Below are 16,196 nucleotides of genomic sequence, written 5' to 3' on the forward strand. Positions count from 1 at the left end.
AAAGTCACTGGTGGTTGTAATTCACAAATCTTAAGGAAACTGACAAACAACAAAAACAATGTTACAAACTAAACGTGCAAAATGAACTATTAAATAACTGGTGGTGGAAAATTTACAAAATTACAAAAATGACTTAAAACAGAAAAAGTTATTACAAAAAAATTAAAAAGAAAAAAAAACTGCAAAAAACAGCGGTGGTTCCAAAATTTTATAAACTATTCAAACAACAATGGCGTAAAAACCAAACTTAACTGTTCAACCCAAAAAAAAAAAACAAAAAAAGCGGTGGTACCAAATTTTTAGAAACAAAAACACGGGACTTTGAAACACATATGTAAGTGGAAAATTATATGCGAAAACCAACGAGTGAAGTTGCTAGTGGCGAAAGTGGTATTTTGTGGTGGAAAAAAAAACAGTAACAGTGGCACAGCAAAAAAAAGGAGGTGAAAGCGTTTAATACATATAAACTAACGTGAGAATAAAAGTCGGAAAAAACCGCAAAGAACATAAATTTTAATGCGTGACTGTACCACTTCGACGAAAAAGTATACACCCGTTTCCTAACAGCGAATAAAAACCACGCCACTGAAAATGCCAAAAACCGCAACCCCGTTACAAAATATACATATGTATACCGTTGGCATTGAACAGTAACACCACGCCACCTAGCAACTCACACATAATAACGAACATTAACATATATATATATATATCGCTGAGCAGGGTGCGATGGCAGCGTGGAAACAAACAACAACAGCTACAACCAGGACAACACATCTTCACTTGGCAACACAGATCTACATGGCAACTAATACGAGCAACGGTACGCAGGAAGGTGACTTCGTGGGACCTGATGGTATGAACATACATACATATGTACTTTACACTTTACCTAAACGTTTTTAAATTAAATACAACTGTACACTAAATTTGAATACAACAAAAAAAATTTTTCCTTATATATACTTATGTACATGCTTACTATCATACAGTTCCATAATTAAAATTGTGAATATATATACTTTATCATATACATATGTACATACTTGTGTTACTGAATTTCTGAACTACAGTCGCGTGCAAATTATTGGTATCAAACCAACTTTCCTTTTCAAGTGTTTTATAACTTAAAGTTTTCTGACCTTCATACATGATTTTACTTACTGGCCATCTCCACAGGATAAAATTTATTGCTGCCCAGCTGTCATTTTGGTCGCTAGATATAAGATATATCAGTGGCAATATTTGTGTGGGCTTTTTATATCTTGATATAAGCATTTGTAAGATAGCTTCGAAAACGTATTTTTGCCGGATTTAATCGCTTTAAAAATTTAGAAAATAGGCTAGTTTATATCCAAATACATAATTACAAATATTTTAACAGGAAGCAGCTCAATTTTTGCTTTTATATTAAAATAATAATGATGTTGTAGCCACGAAGTTTTCGTGCAAATGAAAATTTAGCTGTCAAACTACCAAATTGCCGGCAATAGATGGCAAGATATAAGCTCTGATATATATTGCTCTCGAAGAGCAATGAGCGGTCTCTATTGGCAAATTATATTCTGACATATGTATCAAGATATAAACTTTATCCTGTGGAGACGGGCAGTTACATTTTTGAATTACACTAGCGTGTAAAATATTGTCACGCAACTTTTCTTAAAATTAAATTACAATTTTTAAATTTTTAATAAAAAGTGTCTTGCAAAGTGGTTAGCGAAAACTTTTTCAAAACATTTATTTCAAAACTTTTATATTATCAGAAAACCATTTTTTTTCTGTGCTTCGCCGAGTGAGTGCTGTAAACTTTTTTTTTAATCTTATATAAAATCAAATTCATCGATACATGTTTTTCTTATAAATCAGGCCGTACTATCAGATTGCCACGTTTACAACTTTTTTTAAAAAACAAAGGTTAATGCCGATTGAACGCCAATTGTGGAAATTTTACTGTGCCTATAGTCTTTAACATTCATGCCGGGTTTTTCAAATGCCAGATTTTGATACTGCATTTAAAGATTTGCGCACTGATTTTGCAAAAGTTACAAGACGTGTGTTACAAAGTCGTCCTATCTCAACAAAAGAGGACAAGCTGGAGGAATATAAAGAATCTTTAATAAAAAGTTATAACATCATTTTAATACTAGTAAATTCGCACTTCAAACAAAGGGTTAAGCCAAAGTCATTAATTGAAAGTTTATCGCGGTGTAGAGAAAACCTACTTAAGTGTTTTTGTAAAATTGGTTGCAAAGTTAAAGTACCAAAAGATTTTGACGAATTAATTACAGAAAACGTTTTGTATTCGGACACAGATTCCGACGAAGAATTTGCTGACGCACGTTCAACTGGCACCCTTGGAGTTTATAGTATTAAAAAGAGTCGTTCTTTGTCTTTTCTCGAAGATTTTTTGGGATTTGACGATCCTCCTTACGTAACCACTAGCTCACCAAATATTAACTTCTTTCAAAATAACAACGCAAAATTGGCTACACCTGAGCAAAATAAATCATTTATAAGTTTATGCGCCTCGATTATAGGGGAAAATTATAGTGGTGACCCGCTATCACTTGCCTCTTTTATTGATAAAATTGCCCGTATTGAAGAATTGTCAGACGAAAGCCTCACTACAACATTTATTGCATTTTTGAAATCCAAACTTGAAGGTAAAGCTCGCGAGTCCCTACCAACGCAAATAAGCTCAGTTAGCCAAATTAAAGAAGCGCTGTCTAGCAAAATAAAGCCAGATGACTCGAAAGTTGTCGCTGGTAAGATTGCAGCTTTAAAAGTGCATAACAACAATTATTCAGATTTTGCGAAACAGGTAGAAGAGCTCGCAGATGCTCTGGAGCGTTCACTTATTATTGAAGGGATGACACAAGCGAAAGCTCACGAGTTGGCAGTCGAGCAAACAATAAATGTTTGTAGGCTCAACAGCCGTTCAGATATGGTAAAGTCGATACTAGCATCGTCAACCTTCAGTGACTCGAAAGATGTTGTAGCGAAAATGATTGTGGAGCACGACAATATAGTAAAAGAGCGGCAGGTGTTGGCTTTTAGGTCACGTCCCATACGAACAGCTAATTCTCGAGGAAGTTATAGAGGCAGCAATAATTACAGATAGCACAATAACAATTTCAGGTTTAACGGCAATTCAAATAGGTACAGCGGTAGTACTAGCTATCGAAACAACAATCAGAATAGGAACAATAGTTTTAGTAATAGACGAAATAACTACAATAATAGTAACAACAGTCAGGCTTCAAGCAGTAGATATAGCAATCCATACGCGTTCAAAAACACGAAATTCTGCCAATGTTCGGACTTTAAACGCCGAGGCCCCTCAGGCGCGAACACTGGGGGAGCTAGACTTGAACAATTAACCACTTTTACAGAAGAAAAATCCATTTACTGCCTAAATCTCAACTATTCCGATTTCATTGAAATAAATTGTAGTGATTCTCACAAACAATGCACTTTTTTAGTAGACTCTCAAGCAGACATTTCCCTTATAAAATGTTCCAGCCTAACAAGCAAGTCGGCAATAAACAGCAATAACATTATTAATATGACGGGCGTAACAACAGAAACGGTCCAAACCTTGGGCACAATACATACAAATTTGGTAGTATCAGACATTTTCATTCCGCACACTCTTCACCTTGTAAATGACAGCTTTAACATTCCTTCGGACGGCATACTCGGAAAAGACTTTTTAAAAATAAACAAATGTATAGTCAACAATGCAAACGATAGCACAACCATTGGTTTGGGGACAGAAAGGATCAGCGTTTCAATTTTTCACGGTACTACTACCGACACCTTAGTAATTCCACCTAGATCCGAAGTTTTTCGGTTATTTAATTTGGGTAAATCCAAAAACCCCGTTTTTGTAGACGCCCAGGAAGTTTGTAGTGGTGTTTTTACAGCGAAATGTATCGTTGACACGAAAAACCCGAACTAAAACTAATAAACACTACTGATGAAGTAAAATACGTAAGAAATTTCTATATTCAAACCGAAGATATAACAAACTTCAACGTTTATAAAATTAACGAATCCGATCTGATCCGAAACGCATAGAAGAACTCAAATCGATTTTAGAAAAACAAGTACCCCATTATGGTAAAAATAAATTGTTTGATCTTTGCTCAAAATATTCCGACGTATTTGCCTTAAAATCCGACCTTATGACTCTGAACAACTTTTACGAACAAAAATTGAGACTGACAGACAAAACTCCAGTTTACATAAAAAACTACAGATTGCCATATTCACAACGCGAAGAAATAAACAAACAAGTCGATAATTTATTGCGAAACAATTTGATCGAGGAAAGCTACTCCAACTATAACAGTCCTTTAATTTTAGTGCCGAAAAAGATCCAATAGGTCAAAAATCGTACCGTATGTGCGTAGGCTTTAGAGCAGTAAACAAAAGACTAATTGCAGACAAATTCCCGTTAGCACGTATAGACGACATTTTAGATAACCTTGGAAGAGCAAAATATTTTTCGACTCTGGATCAGTATTCTGGTTTTCACCAAATTCCATTACATAAAAAATCTAGAGATATTACATCGTTTAGCACTGATCGCGGATCTTTCCGTTGGAAGGTCTTGCCTTTTGGCCTTAATGTAGCACCTAACTCGTTTTCAAGAATGGTGTCTATAGCATTTTCCGGTATTTCACCTAATCAAGCTTTTATGTATGTCGACGATGTAATAGTTATCAGATGCAGTGACGCACACCATTTCAAAAATCTAGAAAAAGTGTTCGAAACTTGCAGAAAGTTCAACTTGCCACTTAACCCAAATAAATGTAACTTTCTACGATCTGAGATAACTTTCTTAGGACACAAGTGCTCAGCAAGAGGTTTACTGCCAGATGATACAAAAATAAAAGCCATTAAAAAGTACACAAAGCCATGCGATAAAGGTGCGAAGATTCGTGGCATTTGCAAACTATTATAGAAGATTTATACCTGTCCTTACTTCTCTGGCAGCACCCTTAAATCGTTTGAGCAGGAAAAATGTAGAATTTAAATGTGATAACTCCTGTGAACAAGCTTTTGAAAACCTTAAATCTTCTTTAATGTCTTCTAAACTTTTACAGTATCCTGACTTTATCAAACAATTCATAATTACAGTCGACGCATCTAAAACCGGATGCGGTGCAATTTTAAGCCAAAACCACAACGGCAACGACTTACCAATTTGTTTTGCTTCTAAGGCTTTCAATAAAGCAGAACAAAAAAAGGCAATTATCGAACTCGAACTTCTAGCAATATGTTTCGCAATCAAGCAATTTCGACCATACGTTTATGGCTCACACTTTACTGTAAAATCTGATCACCGACCATTAGTTTACCTTTTTAATATGAAAGACCCGTCATCAAAACTCTCGCGAATAAGACTGGAACTTTCGGAATACAATTTTTCAATACAATACATAAACGGCAAAACAAACGTTGGTGCGGATGCACTATCACGAATCAGAATTGACGAACTTAAAGACACAACAAAACGTATTTTAGCAGTAAAAACTAGATCGATGACAAAACAAAACGTAGAAATGCAACCACAGTACGAAGAAAATCACACAAATAACTCCACAGTACAAGTTTACGACAAATTTTCTTACAATTTTTCAAAAGAAAATCCACGGATAAAAACCAAAATTACTTACGATAAAAATGATAAAATTTCAAGTATTAAGATATATGCGCATTTAAAACATAGAAAACTCGAGTTAATTAATTTTGAGGTTGTTAACAAAATAGCGAATTTAGATGAGCTACTTTTGAGGCTTCAACACCAAGCCGGCAATCACAACATTAAAGAAATTGAATGGCAAAAAAATGATTCATTCTTTGAACAATTTTCGATTACAGACTTAAAAATTATTGGAAACAAAGTTTTAAAATCTTTACAAATTATACTAACAGACCCTGTGGAAACAATAACTGAAGACGACAAGAAACTTAAACTCATGACAATTTACCATAACGACCCGATATCAGGCGGACATTACGGAAACAAAAAACGCTATGCAAAATTACGTACAAAATACTATTGAACTATATACTGTGAGAAATGTTTATTAAATAAAGTAAAACCTAAAACTAAAGAAAATTTAGTACTAACCCGAACGCCTTGCAAACCCTTTGATGTTGTAGTAATAGACACAATAGGACCCTTGCCTGAGTCCATTAATGGCAATAGGTTCGCTGTAACCATTATATGCGACTTCAGCAAATATTTAGTAACAATAGCCACACCGGATAAAAGCGCAAAAACAGTAGCTTCTGCAATTTTTGAAAGCTTTGTTTTAACATACGGCATTATGAACACTATAAAATCCGATTTGGGCACCAAATTTAAAAATGAACTTTTTTCCGAATTAACCAAACTTTTAAAAATCCAGCACAATTTCTCGACAGCACATCACCATGAAACCGTTGGTACTGTTGAACGAAACAACCGTGTCTTTAATGAATATTTACGCGGGTATTTAAATGAAACTGGGTCCGATTGGGAAGTTTATTTGGAATACTTCACATTTTTGCACAATACAACTACAAGTTGTGTATTTGATAACAAACTGTCACCATTTGAATTAGTATTCGGTAGAAAAGTAACTTTACCAACCGAATTACAAGATATAAAAATTTATCTGATATATAACATTGATAATTATTCGAAAGAAATCAAATACAGAATGCAAAAATCACACGCGCTTGCAAAAGAACTTATTAACAAACATAAAACTGGAACCAAACGGTATATAACAAGACCGCGCGTCCGTTAATAGTTAATTTAAATGATACGGTCTTAGTTCAAAAAGAACCACGCGATAAACATACAAATATATATGAAGATCCATACGTCATAGCAAATATTGACGGAGTCAACGTAACCATTTTCGACAAAAGCAGAAAAAAAGAAAAAACAGTACACAAAAATAGAATCCATAAAATAAAATAAAACAAAGTTTCTTATATATGTAAATACGTATGTATAATTATTTTTAATTTTTCTTTTATTACAAAAAAAATTTTACAAAAAATATACCAAAAATCTGAAATGTACAAATTATGAAATCTAGCTCTAAAGAAAAAAAACAAACAAAAGAAACTTTTATAAGTATTCATAATATATTTTTCCATAAAAATGTATATTAAGAATTTTTCACAAAAATATGAATTAGATTGTTAAACCAAAAAGCATTTTTCATGCATTGTTAAAATCAAACTTTAAAAATCTTTCAACAAATACTATGTATATATATATATAGATAAAAGAAACTTGAATTTCCATTTTTTCATATCCAATTAAAAACATATTTATGTATATTAAATAAACTCATAAGTCATAGTTACTTATCAATAGCATACTTATCTTTATTTTAAAATACTATACTTTGCCAATTTAACAAATATTAATAAAAATAAGTCATATTAATTAAGTAAATACAATAGCTTTTATTTAAATATTTACAATAACTTAAATTGCTATGAACGATCGAATATAAGGGGGAGGAATATTCCTCAATCAAATCCAAATTCGTTCCTTTATTTAATTTAATTTAATTCTAATTATAAATTTTGGGCAAGAAGAATATGGCAAACTTGATCACTTTGCCAAATTCTTCTTTTTCCAAAGGAGGGTGATGCAACCCTACAAATTACCTAATATGAATTCGCCCTATTACAAATATAAATTTACGATATTGAAATATGCAACTCTGTTGTATTGAACAATAGCAGCTAGGTTTAAGATTGAACTTGAAAAATAAATCAGCGTCACTCATTACGCGCAATTCAAAATGTGAAGACGTATTAATTTTAAAAGGAACATTTCTTGGCGAATTGCTGGCTACCAGCGTTGGCCGGCAAAAGAGCCGGCGGAGCACCAGGGCTCATCGTGAAATACCGCAGCAGAGCTGCAGCGCCAGCAAATAGCCAAGGCAGTAGCACTGCCTATTACGGCAGCACCGAGGGAGCGCTAGGGCTCCACCAAAGCGAGCGTTGGCCGGCGGAGCACCAAAGCTCCACGGTTACAGGTACGCTCCGTTAATTTAGCATAAGTGAAAAAGCACCACTTAACAATATCAAGTTCCTCTCGTGTTTCTTTTTTTTATTTGGCGTCACGCGAATTATATCAAGTTCGTCGGCAATCGCAGTCGTAGTCGGTCGTAATAGTTTTCACACAAATTACCGCGATACAAAGTGCAACCTCAACCCGGCGTCTTGTGATAGCCGCCAATTAAGCGCCACTAGTGTCTCGCTTAAAAATTGGACGTTGAACTGGTGCGGAGAATCCAGGGCCAGCGCGGAGCCATTGAAGCGCGAGGATACTTCCACGCCACGATATACACCACCATCGCCGAAGTTTTAACACGGCATTGTCGGCGTATCATATCACCGCCTGCTTTTAATCATCATCCGGAGCCACCATCCCCCAGGATAAGGAAGCGAACAAGCTTCCACTTATAATAAACTTTTCTATATAAGGTAGTACTTAACTTGTACTTTCTAAATAATACAAATTTATGTAGCATTAACTATGCAATTTTCATCAACTGAAAGATACACCTATCATCTTTATTTTGACATCATTAGTTATTTAATCGGTTATGTAGTTCATAAGATATTGATATTTCAAAATATCGAAAATTTTAGCTTAACCTCCTATATTTTCGTGATTTTTTACTTGCGCTAAATAATTTTAGTAAGGTTGAAATCAGCATGAAGAGTTCTGTCCAGTTACATTTTTGGTTTGTCTTTAGTTAAATGGTCGGTATTCTACAATTTTTGTAAAAATTTAACTTCACATTTGACATCAGTAATGAAAACGGAATGTCAATCATCTGTCACCGAAATTTGATCACAGTCTTTGACATGCACTGCGGTATCGACATTTGGTCAGATTTTGAAATGTAATGAAAACGCCTTTGACACCAAATGAACAGCTGTCAGCTGAAGGCAGTTTTGGTGTCAGTGATTTTGTCCTAATGAAAACCAACATTAACGTATGAGGTTAGAGAATAAGGCTAGTTGTCTCTATACGTGATAACTCAATGTTGACTATGTTCTGAATCCGTTATTCTATTACAGGTATGAAGGTGAGTGGTATAACAACAAGAAACATGGATATGGTGTGACTACATTCCGTGACGGTTCATTTGAAGAGGGGAAATACAAAAATAACATTTTAATTACCAGCCAAAAAAAGAAACATTTATTCCTAGCGAGATCACGGAAATTTAGAGACCGCATCACCATAGCAGTTAATTCGGCACAAAGAGCTTTAAAAATGGCAATGCAGCGATCTGATATTGCCATTTCTCGTACTTCTACTGCAACTGACAGAGCTCAAAACGCCGACGTTGCAGCTGATCAGGCTCGTATCGACTGTGAAATCGCAGTTAGAATTGCACGAGAATTCGCCCCAGATTTTAAGCCATCAGTTTTAGAACGATTTGAAAAGTTGCGCTATCGTAATGAACTTAAGTTTACTCCCTCAACAAAAAACAACAACCCATCCTCTTATAGCGGAAATCTTGTAGAGCGCCATAAAAATGCGTCTACTTTACAGGAAATGCGTGAATCTGATCTCAATAAACGAATAGAATCTAAAATACACTTGCAGAATTCGATGCAATCACAAAGACCCCATATAACACCTCAAACAGACTTTGTAAATTTAGTTAACCAACAAAGCTATTCTGGCAGTAATGCTTTAGATTCGATGTATTCTTTACAAGATAAAAAAAATGAGCAACGATTAAAGCAATATCAAGATAGCACACAAGTAAGTCAGCTCAGCAGAAAGAATAATACGGTAATGAGTGACTTAGCGGAAAATAACAATTTGGCACATGGCAATAGAATGGAACCAGGTGAAACAACTCTAAAAAATAACAGGAACAATCATTACAGTAATAACTACTCTGCCAATGCAAATAAAACCGACGACTATACTTACCATACTTTTGATGGTGAACAGACAAATTTACAAACTCTTTTTAACCAACAACATTTCCAAGCTATTTCACCACAAATACCTACGCACACCTTTCCTGACAAAAATTATCTTTTCTCGCGCGATCCATCACAACATCAAGATGTATTAGGAGCAACGGAAAAACAAACTAGACCGCCATCACTTCATGAAATGAATCAAAAACTTTCTATTGATTACTTTGACCACTATAAAAGGCCTCCAAGTCGAGACTCATCAATAGATCGATATACCCGAGCTGCTAGTCGTGTTAATGAAAGTGCAGGTTCTCGGAAAGCTTCAGTAGATAAATGTATACCATTGCAAATAAGAGACCTATTAACACCAAATGGAGAAGGTTCCTACTCAAGGGATACCTTTCCTCGATCAGCCATAACTCAAACAAACCCTAATTCACAGTTGAGTCTCGCGGAAGAACAAATTTCACGGTTAGCCAAACAGCCATTTGAAGATGTTGTTTTGCATCAACAATCACTGGGCCAAGATATTATTCCATCACCAATGTCTCCAAAACGGACAGAAAGCTTGTACATACCTCCGAAAAAAATAGATCAAAGAACCACTCCGATAAACGCTTTTAATTATGCAGGAAGCAAACAAAAAAAGGTATGTAATTATTCAAAATAAGGAATTTTATTGTTTTATTTTCCAACAATGTACATTAGTATTCTTTCGAATATCACTATATTTTTTTCTTCAAAATTCCGTACTCACGACTTGTATTTATGATGTTTGAACTTGAGGGGAGATCTTCTGATCTCCCAAATGACAAGAAGTGCGGCCTATACTGAAAACCGCCGTCAAATTAACAGTTTTTGTTTGCAATTTTCAGCTGAAATAAGGAAATGTTAATTTTACCATTTCGACATTATCAATTTTACGTGAAATTTATGTATGTACATGAAACACGTAAAATTATCGCGATTACCACGTATTATTGATATGTACTCATGTATTATTGATATGATACTTATGTATAATTAACACGATATTTGTGTAATACTTGCGTGAGGCTGACGATAAAATTACATTTGAAACATATTGATTTGAAATGAAAATCATACCCAAATTGAACTGTCTTTTAATAAATGAATTTTTGATTTTTAAATAAATATGTAGGTACACATTTAAAGTTTTATTCACATACATTTATGAATGTTTGCAGTGAACCAAAAAAGTCTACTTACAGAGAATTTTTCGCAATGGATACAATGTTTTTTTATTTAAATCACTTTTCGATATTTTTTATAAAAATATAGTTCGAACCTCAGTAATAAAAATAAAAATAAAATTTCTTAACTTTGTGCAGTGCTGAGGAAGATTCAATAAATTTTTGAAAATAAAACTCTCAAGTTTCTAATAAGATTTTAGAAAGGATTTGGATTATGAAGTTTTGTAGCCTGTGGTATTTCAATATAGTAAAGTATAAGTTTGCAGTTTCTAAAAAAATCCTTTTGGGTCTTTGACGAACTGATTTTATAAGTACAGTACTTATTTTTCAAATCTCGTACTGATTTTATTCAGTTCTTCAATCAGTACGCTAATATCCTGATTTTTCAAAATTTGTATTGAATTTTCAATTATGAGATTTCAAATTTGTAATAGGGGCTTCCCACCGAGCTTGATACTCGGTAACTCGGTAATTTTTCTCCACGTATTTTTAACTAACTTCAAAAAAAGGAGGAGGTTATCAATTCGCCGGTATATTTTTCTTTGTTTTATGTATTTTACCGCATAACTTTGGGCCACGTTAAGCAAAGCCAGAGGTAGTCCCATACTAATTTGGTTTAGATCCGATCATTGGATTATAAAGAAATTATCGGTACTCTTAAATTTTTATATGAAAACACCGTGCGACAATTTTACACACGAAAAAATCAATATATTCACAAAACTGGGCGCCAAGTATAGTAAAGCTGCGTTTATAGTTTTTCTCTCTGACATCAGGACGTTTTTTTAAAAGGACTTAGAATTTTCTAGAATATGATTAAGTAAAAAGAGTATTCAAAACATGCGGTGCATTGTAGAATAACAATATGGGTATCAATTAAAAGGAAAAATTCTGGAAAATAGAAAAAAAGGATTAATTTTTGTGTGCACCAGGACGAATATGTATTGAAAATGTCCTTTTAAAAATTTATTCTTGAATATCCTCGGAAATTTGCAATATATATGTTTGAAAAAAATATTTGTCAAGGACTCGAATTTCGTCCTTCTAACTTTATTAGTTTAAATAAAAAAAAGTTTACACGTCTCTTTATATTTAAGATATTGATAGTTACAATATACATAAATAAATGAAGATACTGGAATCATTACATTGTACGGCACTCGGCTGGGTATTGGACTAAACCAATTTTTTTAAGAGATTGAGCCATAGGTAAAAAATATACTTTTAGATTTTTAACAGGTATTTAAATAGCGTCAGAACTTCCTTACACTGTATTGTAAAAAGTAACAAGAAAACAATCTAATTTTAGTCGACATGTTTCAGATAATGTTTGATATGCGCAAGACATTAGAGCAATCGCTTTATGGGAATATCGCCGAGTCCTTACGTTCCAGTTGCGGTAATATTATGGATTATAATTTATTTAGAAAAAGGTCTGACGTTTTTTTGTCGAGTTCTTTTAGTTATCTCGAAAATATCTTTCGATTTAAATAAATTTGAATAATTGAATGGTTCTTGCCTACAACTTATTTAAAAATTTAAAAAGAGGGCTGACGTTGCTTCCTGGAGCAAAGAGATAAACCGACTTCGACTTAAAATTTTTGAAGTGAACTCCAAATTAAAAGTAATTTTAAAATGGAATGTAAGTAATTCTCTGACTATTTAAACACTGAAAGTGGAAATGATCTCATTACTGCTATTCAAAAATCTCATGAATATTAAAACTTTATTGATTCCTGTGTACAATGATATTATAAGGTTATATAATACTTACGGTGACCATCCGTCCTGTTTTTTGCAGGGCCGTACTGTTATTCAAAGGTCTGTCCTGCGTAGTTTTTCAAAATATAAAAACCTCAAAATGGACTGATTTTTTTCAAGCGTCTTGCCTTTGCCCCGCATTATTCGATATTTGAAAATAAACGGCGGCAGCCCTTTACTTACTTATATGTTGTGTGAGGACCAAATATCCCTGACGAATTTGGCCCACACAAATACCCGGCATCAAAGCAACCAGCGATGCAATAAACCACAGCAACACAAGTCATAGCAACACTCGACAACAGTGTTGCCGCGAATAATTTTTAGTGGTAGCCAAATTCCTTTAAAAAAGGGCTAAAAAGGAGCTAAAAAATGTCGTTGTGGCTAAAAATGGTAGCTACATTTTTTTGTACATATACATATATAAGTATACACGCAAACATTTGCAATAATTAATGGTATAGAAAAACAATGAACTCTGGAAAAAAGAAAATATTTTATCCAACCAAAAACCTTTTTGTATAAAAGGGGAAATATACGACACCAGGTTGCTGGCTCCATGGTACAATCACTTGACCATCAGGCCCGAAACATATAACTTACCAGCATGCTGGTACACAATTTATTTCGTTACAAATGAGGTCGAGGAAGGATCGAAATGATTAGAGCCGAAATTTCATAATTTTTCTACCATTATGTTGAAAGATTGTTTTTTTTTTTTTTAAATCACAACTGCAATATCGTGAACTTAATCTTCCACAAACACGGCTTTGACTCATATTGTGCAAGAAATTTCCGCCTAAACACTTTTTACTTAGAAAATTGAGCTAATTTCACCACTCACGACACCAGCAGCTGATACAATCACACCATTTAACAAATTAAGCATTTTAAAGGCAGTAAACTTATCTATTTTAAACTATAGTTAAATCGTCAATAGATAAGTTACAAGCCTTAACACTTTTACAGTATGTATGTATAAAAACGTAAGGAACAGTTAGTTTAAAAATTCGTCTCTTACATAAATGAAAAAAACTAGATCACATTAAGCATTGTAACGTAGCATCCGCTACGATACAATAACATACAGCATCGTACATACATACAATATTGTACATATATACCGTTCCGCACACACATACAACATTGTACATACATACTCCACCGTACATGTAAATACAGACGTACATACAGCGCCGTACATACACACAGTATAAAGTGAGCACTGCTAGCAGCACACCAGCAGCATGCCCGAATAACTCACCAACCCCTTCGCTCCCCACACTGCATAAATCGGTACAGCACACGACGAATTCTCAACAATCATGCAGCGCAACAGGTATAAAAGGCTTAACAAGTGCGCAGTCAGGTCAGTCTTTCCAGGTGAGTAGCTGATTTGACTGGTCGATGAGCGGGTGGTGTGCGTGCGCGCTAATGTCTTGCCGGCCAGCCAAGCCAAGCTCGGCGTAACCAATCGGTCGATCAGCTGGTGTGCCTGCGGTCGCGTCAATGTGTCACCGACTGGCCAAGCCAAAACCAAGTACGACTCGACCCGCCGGCTGACCAGGATTGCACGCCTTTTAGGCATCCTAATTGGTCGCCGGCTGGTTGAGCCTCCGACACCGCCGACCCGTTCCAGCCCCTACTTCTGTAGAGTGCGATTAGGGGAATGGCGGTGCCTGGAGTGAGACTTGCTAGGTCGCTTCGCTCCACCGGTTGCCGAGCGGCTGAGTGCCAGTACGAACAACCCGTTGCTGTTAGAAGTCACCCCCTGCCGAAGATCACCCGTCGGCCGCCCTCGTTGCTCAACAGTTGTTAAGAATCACCCGCCATGCTACTAGCGCTCTCAACGTTGCTCAACACTTGTTGAGAATCACCCGCCGTGTTACTAGCGCTCTCACCGTTGCCCAACAGTTGTTGAGAATCACCCGCCGTGCTGCTAGCGCTCTCACCGTTGCTCCGCTGTTACCAAGGGTCACCCGCCGCGCTGCTAGCGCTCCCACCGTTTCTCAACCGTTGCCCCGCTTTTGCCGAGAGTCACCCGCCGCGCTGCTAGCGCTCTCACCGTTGTTCAACCGTTGCTTCGCTGCTCCTGAGAGTCATCCGCCGTGCTAGCCACCAAAGGGCTAAAACGGCAACACTGCTCGACAACCTCCTCATTGCCATGACAACGCAACATTACACAGCAACATGTAGCTGCACATACACTCAACATCAAGCACACAGCCTATCAAAGGAGTAGCACGACAAGAAACCAGGCAGTCAGCAGGAGACTGTGGTCTTGAACATGCGGCCTTTGGCAGGAAGTGACTTCAGCTGGACCGGCTTGACTGTCGGGCTTGATTCCACTTCTGCAACAGCTGCTGGTAGGGTGATTTCTTCTGCACCGGCTTGACTGTCGGGCTGGACGTCACCTTGTCAGTGGCAGCGCCACAGGTTACACGCGCTCTCACCACAGCCCGCGCACGGGCGACGCCCGTCACCAGTAGAGTGACATAAACGGCGTCAACAAGAGTGCTAACCACCGCCGCCAACGATCAGAGCACCACTCATTGGCGTGCCGAGAGCGCTACACACCGATACGAGCAGAGCGCGACTCATCGACATTGCCGAGAGCGCAATCAGCGTTGCCGAAAGCTTTCACTGAAAAATCGTCAATTTACCCAAAAAAATCGTAATTTGAGCCAAAAAGACTTCAAATTTGTATTTACTAAACTTTTTAACTACATACATACATATAATAAATATGACTGAATACATTACAAAACCAAAAGAAATCCACATTGTATATGGGTTATAATAAAAGTTGATTATTAACAAAAATTTTAAATTAGAATTTAAAGCATAACTGCTTATAAATTGTTGTGTTCCACTGGTTTAAATTTTTTAAAAGAAGTTGATCTAATTTTAAAGTGTAACAGGAGCATTTGTTAACAGATAGATAATCTTGACGGAACAAAATTCCCTCTAAGGTCGTGTTATCTAGCCTGTTTCTGTATTTCGTTTTGTTTAAGTTTACTTTTGAGAAAATTCTTTCCACATTAGCTGATGAGCTTGGTAGGGTCATTAAATTTGACACAAACTGACACAATGTAGGAAAAACTTGCTCAGAGTCTACGCGAGTAATTTTGGATATGTTATTCCAAAATTCTTCGCAACTAAAGTTATCCGTCATTGAAAAAAAAGTAATGTAAAAAAAAATATTTTTTTAAAAATAAGCTTTTATTTAACATGTTTAAT

The 16,196-nt window shown here is 35.7% G+C and overlaps 1 protein-coding gene across 1 annotated transcript in view; it reads left to right on the plus strand.

Annotated features, from left to right (window-relative positions):
- Positions 1-801: 801 nt before the first annotated feature.
- Positions 802-16,196, plus strand: part of LOC118752118 — a gene marked incomplete at its 3' end in the record, with an annotated part of 26,441 nt that continues 11,046 nt past the window's right edge. The window contains exons 1-3 of the mRNA XM_036486963.1: positions 802-856; positions 2,316-3,060; positions 9,118-10,630. Of these exons, the coding sequence (XP_036342856.1) occupies positions 802-856; positions 2,316-3,060; positions 9,118-10,630 (2,313 nt within the window). The remainder of the gene's footprint in view (positions 857-2,315; positions 3,061-9,117; positions 10,631-16,196) is intronic.

The sequence above is a fragment of the Rhagoletis pomonella genome, unplaced genomic scaffold, assembly GCF_013731165.1.
Source record: "Rhagoletis pomonella isolate Grant_MI unplaced genomic scaffold, Rhpom_1.0 Rhpom_scaffold_01242, whole genome shotgun sequence".
In the NCBI taxonomy this organism is placed as follows: Eukaryota; Metazoa; Arthropoda; class Insecta; order Diptera; family Tephritidae; genus Rhagoletis; species Rhagoletis pomonella.